This window comes from Halichoeres trimaculatus, unplaced genomic scaffold (assembly GCF_033239565.1).
Source record: "Halichoeres trimaculatus isolate MK-OKI-2021-1 unplaced genomic scaffold, fHalTri1.1 fHalTri1_scaffold_20, whole genome shotgun sequence".
NCBI lineage: Eukaryota > Metazoa > Chordata > Actinopteri > Labriformes > Labridae > Halichoeres > Halichoeres trimaculatus.
Window position 1 is genome coordinate 24804817 of NW_027437198.1, and position 15094 is coordinate 24819910.

At 41.6% G+C, this 15094-nt stretch overlaps 1 protein-coding gene across 3 annotated transcripts in view; it reads right to left on the reverse strand.

Annotated features, from left to right (window-relative positions):
• Positions 1–5162: 5162 nt before the first annotated feature.
• Positions 5163–15094, reverse strand: part of gjc1 (gap junction protein gamma 1) — a 56996-nt gene continuing 47064 nt past the window's right edge. For all 3 annotated transcript variants that reach the window (XM_074696142.1, XM_074696141.1, XM_074696143.1), the window contains one exon: positions 5163–8120. In XM_074696142.1, coding sequence (XP_074552243.1) covers positions 6606–8066 — 1461 coding nt within the window. In that variant the 5' untranslated portion in view covers positions 8067–8120 and the 3' untranslated portion in view covers positions 5163–6605. The remainder of the gene's footprint in view (positions 8121–15094) is intronic.

The following is a 15094-nucleotide window of genomic DNA, read 5'->3' on the forward strand; positions in this document are numbered from 1 at the left end:
GGGGAAGTGTTTTCATTTCAGAGAATCACAGAAACAGACTCTTCATTTCCACTTTTCTGATGTTTACTCCACAGGCTGTGAGCTCACTAATGCAGACTGACATGAAAAAAGGAGCGGGGGACTCCGTCCTTGCAGGCTCTGAGAGAGCACTCTCTGTTGTTCAGAGCTGAGTGATTAAACGAGTGATTGTTCTGCGGAGGACGCTCTCACTCAGAGGCTAATTGGAACAAAAATCTCACTGGTCACGCATTAATGTCACCGAAGGCCTCACAGACTCGTTTGTTCTCCCGTCACGAGCTGAAGTTCAGCTGTCACTGAATGAGCCGCCAAAGTGACAAACACAACGACACGGCTGACATGAGCCGAGGTGGCATCCCGTCGGTTTCCTGTGACACAGCATCAGCCCGTGTGACTGTAATTCTCCTGATGGGGCCACAACCCCCTCCCTCTGCCTGATCTCCACCAATCAGAGTCAAACAAAGCTCTTACTCTAACAAGACGAGGACAGTCCTCAACTTTTCAAGAGTGGGAAGTCTTTTGATGTGTGAACAAAAGAAACAGAAACTTCCTTTCATTTGCATTTCTGGTTTTATTTTTGTAGGAAAATAGGTCTTTTCACATGCAAATCAACTGTCGTCATCAAAGAATATGAAACAAATCTTTGCCGGGGGGATATCAGAATGGCACTCGAAGAAATGTACATTTTACAAAAGGCATAGAAAAACACACAAACACACAAATGCATGTATGAATCAGAGTTTGCACTGGTAATACCACTGGTTTATTGTCACATCCCACATTTAGACAAACAAGGAGACCTTACTACAGGCTGTCTTCCTAACACTGTTTTACAAAGATGAAGGGATGTAGAAGGTGGACATTGATGAGTTCATAATGAGTCATGTTTTCTAAATCTGCGGGCTTGTACTGGTCTCCTCGCTTGGGTGGAAGTTGCATATTGTTGTTCCTTAGTGGAGCATAATTCAACAGCATTGAACAGGTTTAATGTCATTCCTGCTTTTGTTGCACAGCGCTGAATTCCTGCACACACTCCCTCATGATCAACAGTAAGTGGGTCTTATGTTAAGTATTTACACAGCTTCATCAACAGAGGATGGCCCTTATTTTTTTATTTTTACACACCAAGTTTAACATTTTTCTGCTTTTGTTTTTCTCCGAAACCCTTCTGACCTTACGGAGCTCTTTCAGGAATGCAGCAGTATGCTTTTCTCCAAAACAGTGGATGTCAAACAAAAAGTGTTGACCCAGGGTGATTCCTCTGACCTGGATCGCCTGGATCTTTTTTTTTTTTTAAGGTAAACGAGACAAGTCTGAGCAACGCTGCCCTAAGAGGACCTCTGGGATACAAAGCCAAGCTGCCAGTCATGATAAAATGAGCAGATGGGGTCTCTGTCTTTCCTGATGGCAAGTCCTCTCAGACTTGTTCCTCTTTGACAGAAAGTCGCCCTCTAGTGGTGCCAGCTGGGTCAAACTCTGAAGCACCAGCTGTCTGTCATCCATCCATACTAAAGTTAACTAACTTTGCTCACAGTGGGGGGGATTTGATGGAAGCCGATGGGACCTCTGACTGACAGTAAATCACCTGTGGCTCATCGCTGACCGAGCAGAGCCGGCGCCAATCCCTAGTCAGCACAGCAGCAGACTGAGGCCTTCATGAAGTTTATGACTCTCTGTCAGACTTTCTGAAGAAAAGTGGAGCCCAAAAGTGAGCAAATACCCCTGTACTAATCTGCTGTTTAACGGCGTTCGTGCTAAGACGCCTTTCTCATTTCTGCTCCCAAATATGCTCTTGGATACTCACTCTAATCGGCAAACGTTTAACTGTAACCCTACAAAAACTGAAATTCAAGCAAGTGTTATTGTCTTATTTTTGGAAAAAAATGAGCCACATTCAGCTGACAAGTCCGGAAACAAAATATTTAAAGACAAAATGAGGTCTGAGTTGCTTGTAAAAAAGTTTAAAAAAAATCTGCCAGTGGGTTAAGAAAAATTTGCTTGTCTCTTAACCAATTGGCAGATTTCTTTTACTTGCTACGCATAGTGATGCTCGTTAGAAAAAAAAAGAGTGTTTTTTGTCTTGAAATAAATCAAATAAACATAATCTGAAGAATAAAAATGATAATAATAATTTATAGATATTTTAGGGGGCTTGTTGCCTTGCATTGTACCATAATGGCCAGTAATGAAAAAATGTTTTGTTTTTTTTAAATTTATATTCAACACATTTTTTTTCAAAAACACATGGATATTACTTGAAAGCCTTAGCAGTTTACAATACATACCAGAAAAAGCGTACAAAACTGAGGAACACCCCATTGAAATGAACGGGTCAAGGAGTCAAAACATGTTTTATCCAACTTTAGATAAACTATTTAATAAAAGACCTCACTTCTGTGGCTGTCAGGAGACAGGCCTTGTATTATGGGGAAAAATGTGTGAAGCATATGAGCCTGTGCTGTGTGCTCTGTAAAGAAGGCTCACGAAGTGCACTCTAGTAGACCAGAGCCTACAGTGTAAGTCTGAATTTTACGAAAACTCACGTCAAATTTATTAAGGTAAAATTTAATGACTGGTTTGCTGTGAACAGTTGGTTTATGTAGCAGAGGATAAAGTGCTTAAGATAAAGTTATGAATTTCACCCAAACACTAATTTCTGCCATTTTTTTAGGGTTTCAGGCTTATTTTTGTTCTCTCCCGCCTCAGTGTGTTCAAGTATGGTGACGTCTGTCAAAGCGCGCGATACATGCGCACGCGCAGTGCGCGTTCTGATCGAAGCTATTTCCAGCTTGATTAAAGGTACGTTATATTCGGCAACGCTCCGCCGATACATGTCTTTTAATGTTTTTATTCGCGCTCTAAATGTCTTAAAACTGCTTCGCTAAGTCTTGTGTAATGTTTTGTTTATTCTGTGCTAGTTTCACCACTTTGTGAAGTTTGTAATCAAAGTTCTGTCGAGTTTTATCCAGAAAACAGGAGCTAATGCTAAGCGGGGTGCAGCAGCTTTTATGCTAGGTGGGAGACTCCCGTTTTAAAGCTTGTGTTCTGTTTTATCAGGGAGATGTGTGCTGAAGAGGAGAACACACTGAAGCTCATGGAGTCATGTTTTTTTTATCTGTAAATGCAGGTAGGGAGACATTTTTTTCCTGTGTTTTAATAGTGATATTAAGCTGTGAAGTTAAAACAATATTTTGTGTTGAGGGAGCTGTTTCTAATGTTTGTAATTAGAACTGTTAAATAAGGTTTAAATACCTAACTATTCTGTGTTAATTCAGTGTTTAAAAAGCTACAAAATATAAGGTTTTATAATTGGGTGCCATTACTATTTATTTTTTATGTATTTTTGTTTGACAAGAAATACTTAAAAAAAATAGATAAATGAAACAAGCACACACAGGTTACGTATACCCAAAGACAGTATACCAAAATGTTGTCATGTTGAATCCGTAATAGTACAGTGTTGCCTCCAGGCAGCATTTGCATTCTTACATGTTTCCTTAAATAAATAAGCAAATCAAATAAATGAAACTATTAGAGATTAAGCTTTACTTTTCTATTAATATGAAAATATTTGAGGAGAGTTGGTCCCTAGAAAGTCAGCAAAAAAAAGGGATTCTGTATGACCCCCAGAGGATCATATGACAAATTCAAACACTGTTATTGGTTCTTTAAGGTCTTTTCTCTTTTTAAAAGATATTTCACGACAACTTGAAATACAACATTTTCTGCTTGATCTGGTGAATGTGGCTCATTTTGCCCTGTATTCCCAAACATATCACATTTGATACTTGAATTTTAAGACCTCTATCTCATTATTAATAGGATAAACAGTTTCCTTAAAAACATGTAAAAAAAAAAAAAAAAAAAAATCATTTCACTCCAGGCACCTGAATCCTGAGGTTGAGAAATGTCATTTCGCTACAGGTGTTTTGGCCCTTTTCAAAATGGCTAAATTGCTACTTTTTTAAACAAGTATTTTCTGATTTGGAAAAATGCATATTTACTAAAAAACAGCTGCCAAAACTGCCCGATTTATCTAAATGATTAAACAAAATATATAACGACCAAATGATATATAGCAACTTATTTTGAAGATTCTGTTAAAATGGTTTAAAAATGTCTCCGTTCCAAAAAATTTGGAATATTTTGACATTTATTCGATGGATCTGGCTTTTAAGAGTTAAGTCTAACGAGGTTTTTTTTTTTTTTTTTTTTTTTTTTACTGAAAATAAGACAAAAACACAGTTTTAGATTTTTTAAGTGGGGTCATCCCAATGTTCCCACACTTCCAGGACAATTTCTTAAACATCTTAAAACTGTGGGAACAGGGGCACACTCACCTGTAGCTCATAGAAATATAAGGTTTCTGACAGTTGTTATCATGCAACAGCTTCTTGATGCAGCAATGAAAAAAAGGCAATCGCAAAAAAAATCTCCAGAGGGACATTGAGTGATAATTTGTCAGATTAAGAAACATAATTGATGAGCCTTAAGCTACAATTAGACAACAGCTGTGTCCTGTTTGAGGGCAGGCTGTAAAGGAAACTTCAGACATTTGCTGTTATATTATTGGAAATTGTTAAAGGATAATGTTTGTTGTATTGAAAGCAAATCGATTGTTTTTCTTTTACCTTGAAATGTCATAGGATCTCCTTACTCTATCTTATCTTTTAGTTTCATTTCAGTTGAACACCCAGAAACACATTTCAGCCTCCCACTCTGAACACAATGTTCGAGGAAAATCAGCCTCCAAAAAACATTTTCTGACATTTTCAAATCAGGAACAAAACAGCAACAGCCTCTCAGCTTTTTGCCTCCAACTTCCCGAGATCGTGATAAGTAATGAGGAAGCTGCTGGCTGGGATAGCTGGTCATGGTTTGAGTAATCTGTCCTCTCCTCACAGCTGATTTTATAACATAACCGATAAAGGAACAACACTTTTTATTATAACACAGCCCAAAGGGTTGGTACATACATTAAATACTGATACGGTCACATACGAGTTAAAGTTTGGCTGTTTTTTCTCTTTAAAGTCACAGAGCCGACATCATATAAAAATATACTATATCATATTTCACATTTTATACAATTAGAAGGCAATTTAAAACACAATAACCATAAATATCAACACAGCTAAGTCGTTTTTCAAAAGGAAATGTTTCTTTTTTGTTTTACAAAAACTCTTTTAAAAAATGAATCTTTTCATATAAAACACTGGCCTCAACATAAAAATGTACTCAAGTTTGAGTTCAATGTTTTAAAAGCAATACACACAGTTTAATACAAAACAAGGAGTGGCTTTTACAAAAGGGTTGGTCTCTTGTAGGCATTTTTTTTTCCAAAACTGGAGTAGCATGGCCACGGTATTCCAAAGCTACAAACACGCAGGCTGCAGCAGCCCGGCATAAAATCTTGGCACTGACACTTGCATCACACAAACAGTGTTTGGTCTCAGTTAACTGTAGAAATGGCTTTAAACCTGTCCTCGAATGACGTAGTGATATTGCAGCCTTGTGCATTTGACACTGAAGGTATAGTGCTGGAAAGACTCACCCCACACGAGGCCTAAAGAGATTGATAAGGAACACTACGGCTGGGAGCAGGTAGAAGCCCTCCCTTTGAGATACCACCAGGGGGCAGTCAACTACAAGGAAGGTAGGACACAAGCGGAGAGCTGAGCCGCCTCGGTCAACAGCCATAAAGAGCCAGAGAGAGGAACTAAAGGGTTAAAGGTAAGAAACTTGTACAACTCATGAAAGGAAACTCTTCAGATACAGACGGGATAAACAGCCACCTGCTGCACGAACCGATTTCTGAGTAGGAGCTTATGCATCAGATGTATAAAAACACAGAGAACATGTACAAACAGGCTGAAAAATGCAAAATCTGGGCAACAGAAGACAGTGAAGACACTGGAGAGGAAACAGAACGTGACAGGACACAGCCTTTAGGACGCTGACATTATCCCTTCATCATGACGTCGCTGCTTCAGGCGTTGCAGCAGACTTTTCTGTCATTTATTGCATTTAGGATGTTACAACTCTTTTTTTTTTGAGCGTTACTACAGTACAAGGTTGAATCTTTAGCTCGCCGCAGTGCATAGGACATCCCTTTGCTTTCTGTTTCCTCATCTTAGTGCGCTTTCACGATCAAAGAACTGGGATGTATTAACAGAGTCTTTGAGGAGGAAATTAACTCGGCTAAATCTGGGGTCAATCTGATAAACAACAGGACTCATTATCATTCATCCATCCTCCGCATTTAAAACCCCACAGAAAGGATGGAGAAGAAGACGACAGAGGTCAGCGATCTGCTCCAGGACTTGACATGTAAACGGACAGACTGCGTCTATTACAGTTAGTGTTGGTGTGATCTTTCAAGTCGACACTGAGAGCCCAGACAACACAAATTGTCAGCTGCTTTTCCTTTTTTTTGTGACACAACTTAACACACTTACACACATCTTCTCCAGCTTGCAGGATTCTCTAAGGCACCGTGGTGTTTAAATATCCAAGGAAGATTGCAACAGCTCGTCATCATGTCTCTGATATCTACATAGTTTTAAGACTTGTCACTTTTTTCGGGTTTAAATCCATACAGAGGGCTTCCCCTCTCCTGATTTGCTGCTGCTGCTGTTGCTGCTGCTGCCTCCTCCGCTGCTGCCTCCTTTCCCGTGTTTGAATCGATGCTTGCGCTCTTTCTGAGGCTGCGGCTGCGGCTGTGGTTGGGCCGCGATGATGTTGCTTTGGGGCTTGTCGTCTTGGTTGTCCCCGAGCTGCTCCTCGGCCCGGTGCTGCTGACTGTAGGCCTGAATGGCGGCCTCCAGTTGCTCATGAGCTTGCTGAATCATGTCTTTGTTCAAAGCTACACGAGCCTCCCCTCCGGTGGGGAAGTTATCCTCATTACTACCAAACTGCTGCTGTTCCTCTTGGGCAATGTTGGCCCTGTTCTGCTTGCACGCCATCTTAGCATTGCTAAGGTCCGTGTAGGGCATCTGCTCCGGCTTTACTACAATGTTGTAGCCCGGTGGAGCTGAGGGGGTGTTCCACGAGAAGGGGTATCCCACATAATCAGCAGCTCCGTCTCCAGCACCGCCTCCTTCAGAACCTGCCTCGGGTCCTGTCCCGCGTACTGAGCCCTCAACGCCTTCATTGGTGCCCAACAAGCCCAGCTGGTACTCATCATCCTGAGGTGGACCACGTCGACGGCGAAGGATGTCACAGATGGATCCAATCCCTAAATGCAGCATCTCCCAGACGTTGAGCGTGAGACAAAGGACCGTGACTCCGTACATGATGCGCAGGAAGATCGTCTTCTCTGTCGGCCGTGACACAAAACAGTCCACGCTGTGGGGACACGGTTTCCAAGAACACACAAACACGGGCATCACACGGAACCCGTACAGCAGGTACTGGCCTGTCAGGAACCCTGCTTCCAACACCGTACGAGTCACCAGCTGCAGGACATAGACCCGCATCAGACCCTCATCCTGGATACGCCTGCGCCCGTCATGCCGGATTTTGGGTTTGGGTGTGGGTTGCAGAGGATCTCGTGGTCTTTTGGGGGGCTCAATCTCTGGCACCTCGTAGATCATGGGATCATCCTCCTGATCCTCCTCAGTCTCCTCAATACCTCGGTGCTGCCGAGCTCCAAAGCAGATTTTCCTCGGCTTCCTGTGCGTGTATCCGCCTCCTCCTGCTGTTCTAACCGCAGCAGAGCCAGCTCCTCCTTTGGCCTCGTCTAATCGTGCAATCTTTTGGACCGCGTAGCCCATGTACATGAGAGAAGGCATCGCCACCAGGATGATCTGAAAGACCCAGAAGCGGACGTGAGAGAGGGGGGCGAAGGCGTCGTAGCAGACGTTCTCGCAGCCTGGCTGCCCTGAGTTGCAGACAAACTTGCTCTGTTCGTCGTAGTAGATGGACTCTCCTCCCACAGCGGTGAGAACGATGCGGAAGACGATGAGCACGGTGAGCCACAGCTTCCCCACGAAGGTGGAGTGGTTGTGGATCTCCTCCAGCAGCCGCGTGAGGAAGCTCCAGCTCATGGTGTCGCTGGACAGTGGGGCAGACAGTGTCCCTCTCTCACCTGCTCACAGACTCTGCAGAAAGACAAAGAGAAGAAAATCAACAATTAATCCTAACCTGAAAATGTGATCACAGTCAGTACAGACTCAAATGAAACCACTCAACATCATCTGCTTTAGCAAAACTCAGAAAACATTGCAGATTCAACAGATAGAAAGCAATATGCAGCAGGAGTGTTCATCGATTTAAAAAACAGTGTTCAATACATTTAATCACAACATATTCACTAATTAGAGCAGGAAGTAGACAACAATATGTTTCGATGGGAGGGGAGAATGTTCATCAGAATGTCTTCAAATTGTGTGTGGTGTCCCACAGGGATCAGTACTGGGACCTCTATTATTTATAATTTTTTATTTACATTTTCATACAAATATCTGTACTTTTTACTCCCTACATTTTATAAAAAAGTCTCATTACTCCTGTTTCCTTTTGGCTTGGAAAACAAACAACACAAACACACAAACACACTAGCAAAAAATAAAAACCTATCCAGATAAATATTGCCATTCAGATAGAGCGAATTGGACTGTGGCTGGATACAAACATGACACTGCCTGAGAGTTGGAATAATAAGGTAGTGAAGTTCTCACCCAAACATTTATTCAACCATTGCCAGGTGAACACACTTTATATCATGACAGTTATTTCACATGAAGACCCAGTGCTGCGCTCTGCTGGCACAAAACAGGAAACAGCACCTTCTAAGTACGGTGGCTGTTATGGGAAAAAGGTTATAATTATTCAGAAAATTATCCACAGTAACCTTGAATTATTCATGCTTTGGTCTGGCACTGCATGGAAAATAGAATTAATTTGGCTTACACAGGGGGAAAAACACTTTGGGTGTTGAAGTGGCATCTAAATAAAGTAATCAAATATTTTGGCTAGCCTAGATTAGTTTACATCAATCTAGCCTGTGTGTTGGTAATAAGTTAACTCCAGCTGCTCCACATTTTCAACATTAAAATTTTGATAAACACGAAACTTTATAGTCAATGTGGCCTTTAGAGTGTGGCCTAAGCTTTTGTCCTTGGTGGCATTTTTTTCCCCTTAATACGACTTTTTCTTACATACTTCAAGTAGTTGGAACCAGTACTTTTACACTTTTACTGAAGTAAAAAGCTCAAGTCGATACTTCAACTTCTACAAAAGTCTTTTTAAACCCTACTATCTGTACTTCTACTCGAGTAATGAATGTGAATAATTTTGACACCTCTGAATGATGCATTGTAAGGGTAGGGGAAAAAAATAGATATACAATACATCAGGATTATTTGTTTGACAAAATCAAAATTGGGATTCTTCGTCAAAAAATCATTTTTTTGTTTTTTATTCATTCTTTGTTTCAGTCTTTGTTTATAAACTGGACTGGAAAAAAGTTACCACTTTTCTCCAGCAGAGGGTGAAATGTTTCTCTCTGACTCATGTAAAATATCCCCCCTCATATAGTCTGTAGACATTATTATCATCAATTAACTTTTTCACATGGTCTGGCGTTAAAAAAAGCAAACAAAAAAATCGTAAATATCGAAGACTTGCACTTCGTAAAAAATCGTAACAGAATCAAATTGCAAGAACAGCAAATTGTCCCAGCCCTAATACACTCTATATCAACTGTACATGTTTAAAAATAATTAACAAAAGACAGTGTTGTAATTTGATTTGAACAAATTTCAAAGGGGTAGGATTAAATAAGTTGATACTACTTCAACTTGTCATCTACATCAACGAAATAAAGCAATTTATTCATTCATCACAGATGATCTGTGCAGATATTTCATGTCTGACTTTTATCCTTTCTGAAAATTTATTACTTCCCCGAGTTCAGAGACAAAAAGTGAAAAGGGTTGACGTGATAATTGCCTTAATTAGACTAAGTGTTCCTCTCTGGGCTTAGCCAATCAATACCCCCTTAATGTGATCTGTTGCTTCTCGCAGCACAAATACAAAAAGCTGAATTTGGAGCGGAGTGGCTAAGTGAGGTGGCTGTCAAGTTTGGGCTTTTTAAGGAATTAGAGGAGCAAACAGGGTGGAAAGAGGATATCAGTGTTAAAAAATACCATCAAGCAGCACAGAGAAGAGAGGGGAAATAATCCAAATGGGGAATTTGCTATCATCAAATGCGCACACACACTTTATTTAACAGCCTATCTCTTTCTGAAGAAATAAATCCTCTTAGTGAGCCTTCTTCTGTGAGAGGTGCAGTTTTCAGGATTGTATTAACTTGACTGGTTTGTTCTGGTTGGGAGGTAAATGGCATTGTGCTCTGCTGTGCATGTGTGTGTGTGTGTGTGTGTGTGTTTGCGTTGAGCACAGTTAAGAAGAAGGACACATTGCCAATGTAGGTTAGGTCTTGGCTCCAGGCAGTCCATCAAAACCAGCAGAATCAGCAGGTGGCCGTGCACACACTCCATCAGAGCGGGGAGCCAGACAGCAGAGCCACATTATCTCAGGCGATGGAGCTGAACCCAAACACTTCTGTCCCTCGGGGCGGCTTTTGGGGATGAGTATGACACCTCCACAGAACTTTCCCCCTGTTCTGAATCTGCACCAGCGTCTGGCTTAGACTGAGCAAAATCCAGCCATGAATGCTGGCTTAGTTTGATGTTTAAAGGGCTTCTGGGACAGTATCCTTACCAAGCAGGTTGAGAGCTTAGCTGGAGAGTGTGTGTGGAGGAGGTGGGTAGGAGCTCCCAGGCCTCTGCTTTGTGTCTCCAAAGGGTGGGAATGTTTTGAAGGAGGCTCTCCATAAAACATGCGTCGTATTGATCACTCTGACCATATAAGGGCACGCCAGAAACACAGGAGAGCCAGGAATCCCCGGAGTGTGTGTCTGTGTGTGTGTGTGTGGACATACAGTAAATGGCTGTGAAACTCCCGCTATCAGCCGGAGAAGTGAAGTCCTCGTGAGAGAGCTAACTGCGAGCGTCTGTGACCGACATGTATGAGTAAGCAGCAAATGTCCGGAGCAAAGCGGAGCGGTAGGGAGGGAAGGGGGGAAGTTGCCACAAGCAAACACAGTCATAGCAGTGTCCTTCCATGGTCGCTGTGTCTGACTTTTCCAGCATTACATCAGTTTATTCTTTTTACGTAACACTAACTGAGCAGGAGGGTCGTCCTTTAAATGAAAACAACCAGATTTAAACAAACAGCTGACTGCACTGCATAAAACTGAACTGAGTGTTTTTGCCTTATTTTCAGTAAAAAATGTCTTTTTAGACTTCATATGAGCCACATTCACCTGACCAGTCCAGAAAAAAATCTTATTCCAAGTAGGGATGCATTGATCTGATCCTGGTGTTGGGTTTTGGGGTCAATCCAGCCCATCAAAGCTGGATCAGGTATCGATGGGAAAGGATCAGTCAAAACTTTTTACTCAAAACATTACCAGTCTTATCCCACAGTAGAGCATGCAGGTTATTATTTAACACAGGTATCGGATCAAGAGCTTTATCGGTCGATACCCAAAGCCCAGGTATTGGTATCAGGACCAAAAAAGTTGGATTGGTGCATCTCTAATTTCAAGTTGTTGAAAGGCAAAATGAGGTCCATACTGCTTGCAACAACTTAAAAAAATCTGCCTATGGAAGAAGAAAAATTTGCTTGAGAAATTAACTTAAAACTAGAATAACGTCTTAATACCAGTAACTTTTCTCTCATTCGATTGGCTGATTTTTATTTTACTTCTTACAAGCAATTCTGACCTAATTGTGTCTTGAAATAACTTGAAATAAGACATTTTTCTGGACTGGTCAGGCAAATGTGGCTCATATTAAGCCAAAAAGCCCGATGTCACCCATCTGTTTCTGTAATGGACATTTGAAGCAGATCGGCTATCCCGGCCATATTGGAAGTAACAAGAGCTTTGAATACAGCTAAAGGGCGCCTGTCAGTCACATAAGCTGAGCTGTGCCTCTGATCGGGCAAGCTTGGATATCCTCTAAACTGCCAAGTTAAAAAAAATTCATCCCCCTCTCATACATTGTGTGCCAATAGTGAAATTAGCAATTCAGACAGGAGACATTTTTTGAACCAGGCTATAAATAGATTAATTTCCGCATTTTTCTGGCTTGGTGTGTTTGTGACTTCCCAGTACTGCTGGAGCCAGCCTCAAGCGAACACTCGAGAAACAGCAGATTTTAGCATTTCAGCATTGTCTCATAATTTTAGACCGGAGGTTGCTGCTTGGATGTTTCTCTTACAAGAGCATATGTTTGTTTTGGAAATGAATGGAGATCTTTTTCTTTGTTCAAGACAATTTTTTTTACAAGATACAACGCCACGAGGTAAGGTATTTATCAACAGTTAGGTAGAGTTACGCTTTGAAACGTGACAACAAGCAAACTTTGTCAGTTTGTACCGTAGTTTAGTAGCCGGCTATATTTAGCTCTACTCACAGCCCGGTGCTTTGAGACGTGTCTGTAACGTGTGACATCTACCAGCTCCAACCTTACCAAGCAGAGCTAAGACATAATTCCAGTTTCAAGCAAGTTTTAAAGCATTTTTTTCTTGTTACAAGCAATTCAGACCTTATTTTTGTCTTTAAATAACTTTAAACAAGACATTTTCCTGGACTGATAACTTGAATGTGGCTCATTGAGTATAATAGGACAACATTTACTGAAAATAAGACAAAAACACTTTATAAGATTTCATTTTTTTGCAGTGTGCAAAGGTTAAACAGCTCTGTGTGGATGTAGTGGTGAGGTTTGAAGCCCCGTGCACAAGACTCCGTCGCTCCACCCCCTCTGAACCAGGAGAGACGCTCCAGCCGGGACGTGCAGCAGTCCGGGCTTCGTACTCCCACAACCTCGGACACATATAACCTGGCATTCTGCTTTCTCATCCAATCTGTGTCTGTGTGAGCTAGTGGGGCAGTTAGGGGTAGGAAGCTGACTCTGTGCATCAAGTTACTGAGGTGAGTCACCCTCACCAACAGCACGACACACACACACACACACACACACAAACACACACAGAGCGAGCAGGCTCTCTGTTACTGTCTGTTACTCAGGATGGAAAGTGGTGGAAAAATGGCACAAACAAAACCATCAGAGTCACGACAGATTTGCTACAAAAACTGTTTTTAAATATAATATTTTATGTGATATTTTGTTTCTGTAATGCAATTTGATGAGGAATTAGATTCAGGATCAATAGCTTCATGTCCACCGGCTTAAAAAAAGGTCAGAGCTTGGAGATCATGGGTCACCAACCAATAAGACTGATACGTTTAAGCCCTCAGCGTTGCTCATATCTCTACCACAACAGTGCGAGGTCAAAGGTCAACAAGAGCAGCTCCTCAGGGGTGAACCCTCCTCATCACAACCTCATGCATTGATTCAGTCACGATTACAGTCAGTGTCACCGCAGGGATCCCCTCAGTCTCCAGCTTCCCTCCCTCTGGGTCCACATGGACTCACAGACGGACTCGCAGACAGACAGGCGTCTCACACGGGGAGGAGCCTCAGCGTCCCTGCAAACAAACCCGCCATGAGAAAGGGGCGCTGCGTTTGGGGTGAGCTGAGGCGCTCCCTGTTCACAGCAGTGACTCATTATTTGGACACAGCGCTCCAGCTGGAGGAGCCTCGGGCTCACGAGACACACCAGGGGAACGAGCCCACTGTGGGACAGACCTCGGCTTGTGCAGGGGGGGGCGGACTTCTGCAGACGCATGAAGTTTTGATTGCATGGTAAGGGAAGGGTTTGCATAAAACATAATTTAGTGTTCACCATTTAATTTTCATTCATTAACTTAAATCTCTTCAATGTGAATCTCGCATTTTTTTCCAGTAAAGCGCTGGGACACACTTTTTGAAAGCTGTAGTTAAAGCTATAATCATTAGAGTTGACCAAAAATAAAAGAAGATTCAAACAAAAACATTAAAATTAGGAAAAATATTGATATAAACACATTTAATTTTTCATTATGGAGCTTAACTATGCAATTTTCAAAGCATGTCGAGCATGAAATGCACTCAAACGCGGTTATGATGCTAATTCATGAACAATGTCACCAGTTTGAAAATGTGCACAGCAATGCAAAATATGCAAAATATTCACTCACAGCAGTCTGCATCCCCCTCCTCTGCATCTAAACTGTTCATCTGCATATCAAACATCCCTGCACACACACATTCACACAAAGCCACATTAATATTAATGCCTAAAGGCTGAGGGCAGTTTGGATAATTAAGACAGTGTAAATGTTGTAAAAAGCTCTGCTGGATGTATGTGGAGATGATTCATCAGCCTCTGGATGAAATCAAGCACAGCATATTAGCATGTAGATTTATAGACTCATTAAATGTATTAAAGGACTATAGGTTAAATTTTCATTGTGCATGATAACAATGCATGCCTTGTGGGGTCACTGCATGCAAAGCTAATGGAGATACTGAATTAATTCCTGGTTGTTTCAAACACTAATTTGTTCCTGCGTCTCCGCTCAGAGGCAAACATCCGTACAGACGGGCGCTGCAGCCGCTCGGCCCCCTGCAGAGAGCAAACGTCAGTACAAACGGAGGGTAAACATTCCCTCGGTCGTCTTCCTCATTATTTCGCTCAGTTATTAATTAGACCTGCCTCTGTTTGTGTCTTTAAAGTGCAGAAAGCATCAGCACTTTCTCCTGCTGTGATTGATCTGCTGTCTCATTATGACGTCTCTCTGTAACACAGGGCTCCAGGCTAACATTTTGCATTGGTTGCAGTGTTGTGCTACACCTTTTTTGTTTTTTTGGTGCAACAGCACAAAATTTAGGTGCACCCAAAATTTTAAGTTTGCCTCCTAAAATGCCATCGTGTCACCCTTTCTTCACTTTCCATGGCCTTCATATGATGTTAATAATTTTCAAACATGAATAAGGTGTAGTGAAATGTTTTCTTCAAGGCACAATTATTAGGAAAAAAGAAATTTAATTATGTGGCTTAAAGTGCTTCACTGAGCTGAAATTTAAGATTTTGAACACAAAAAGAAAAATAAATT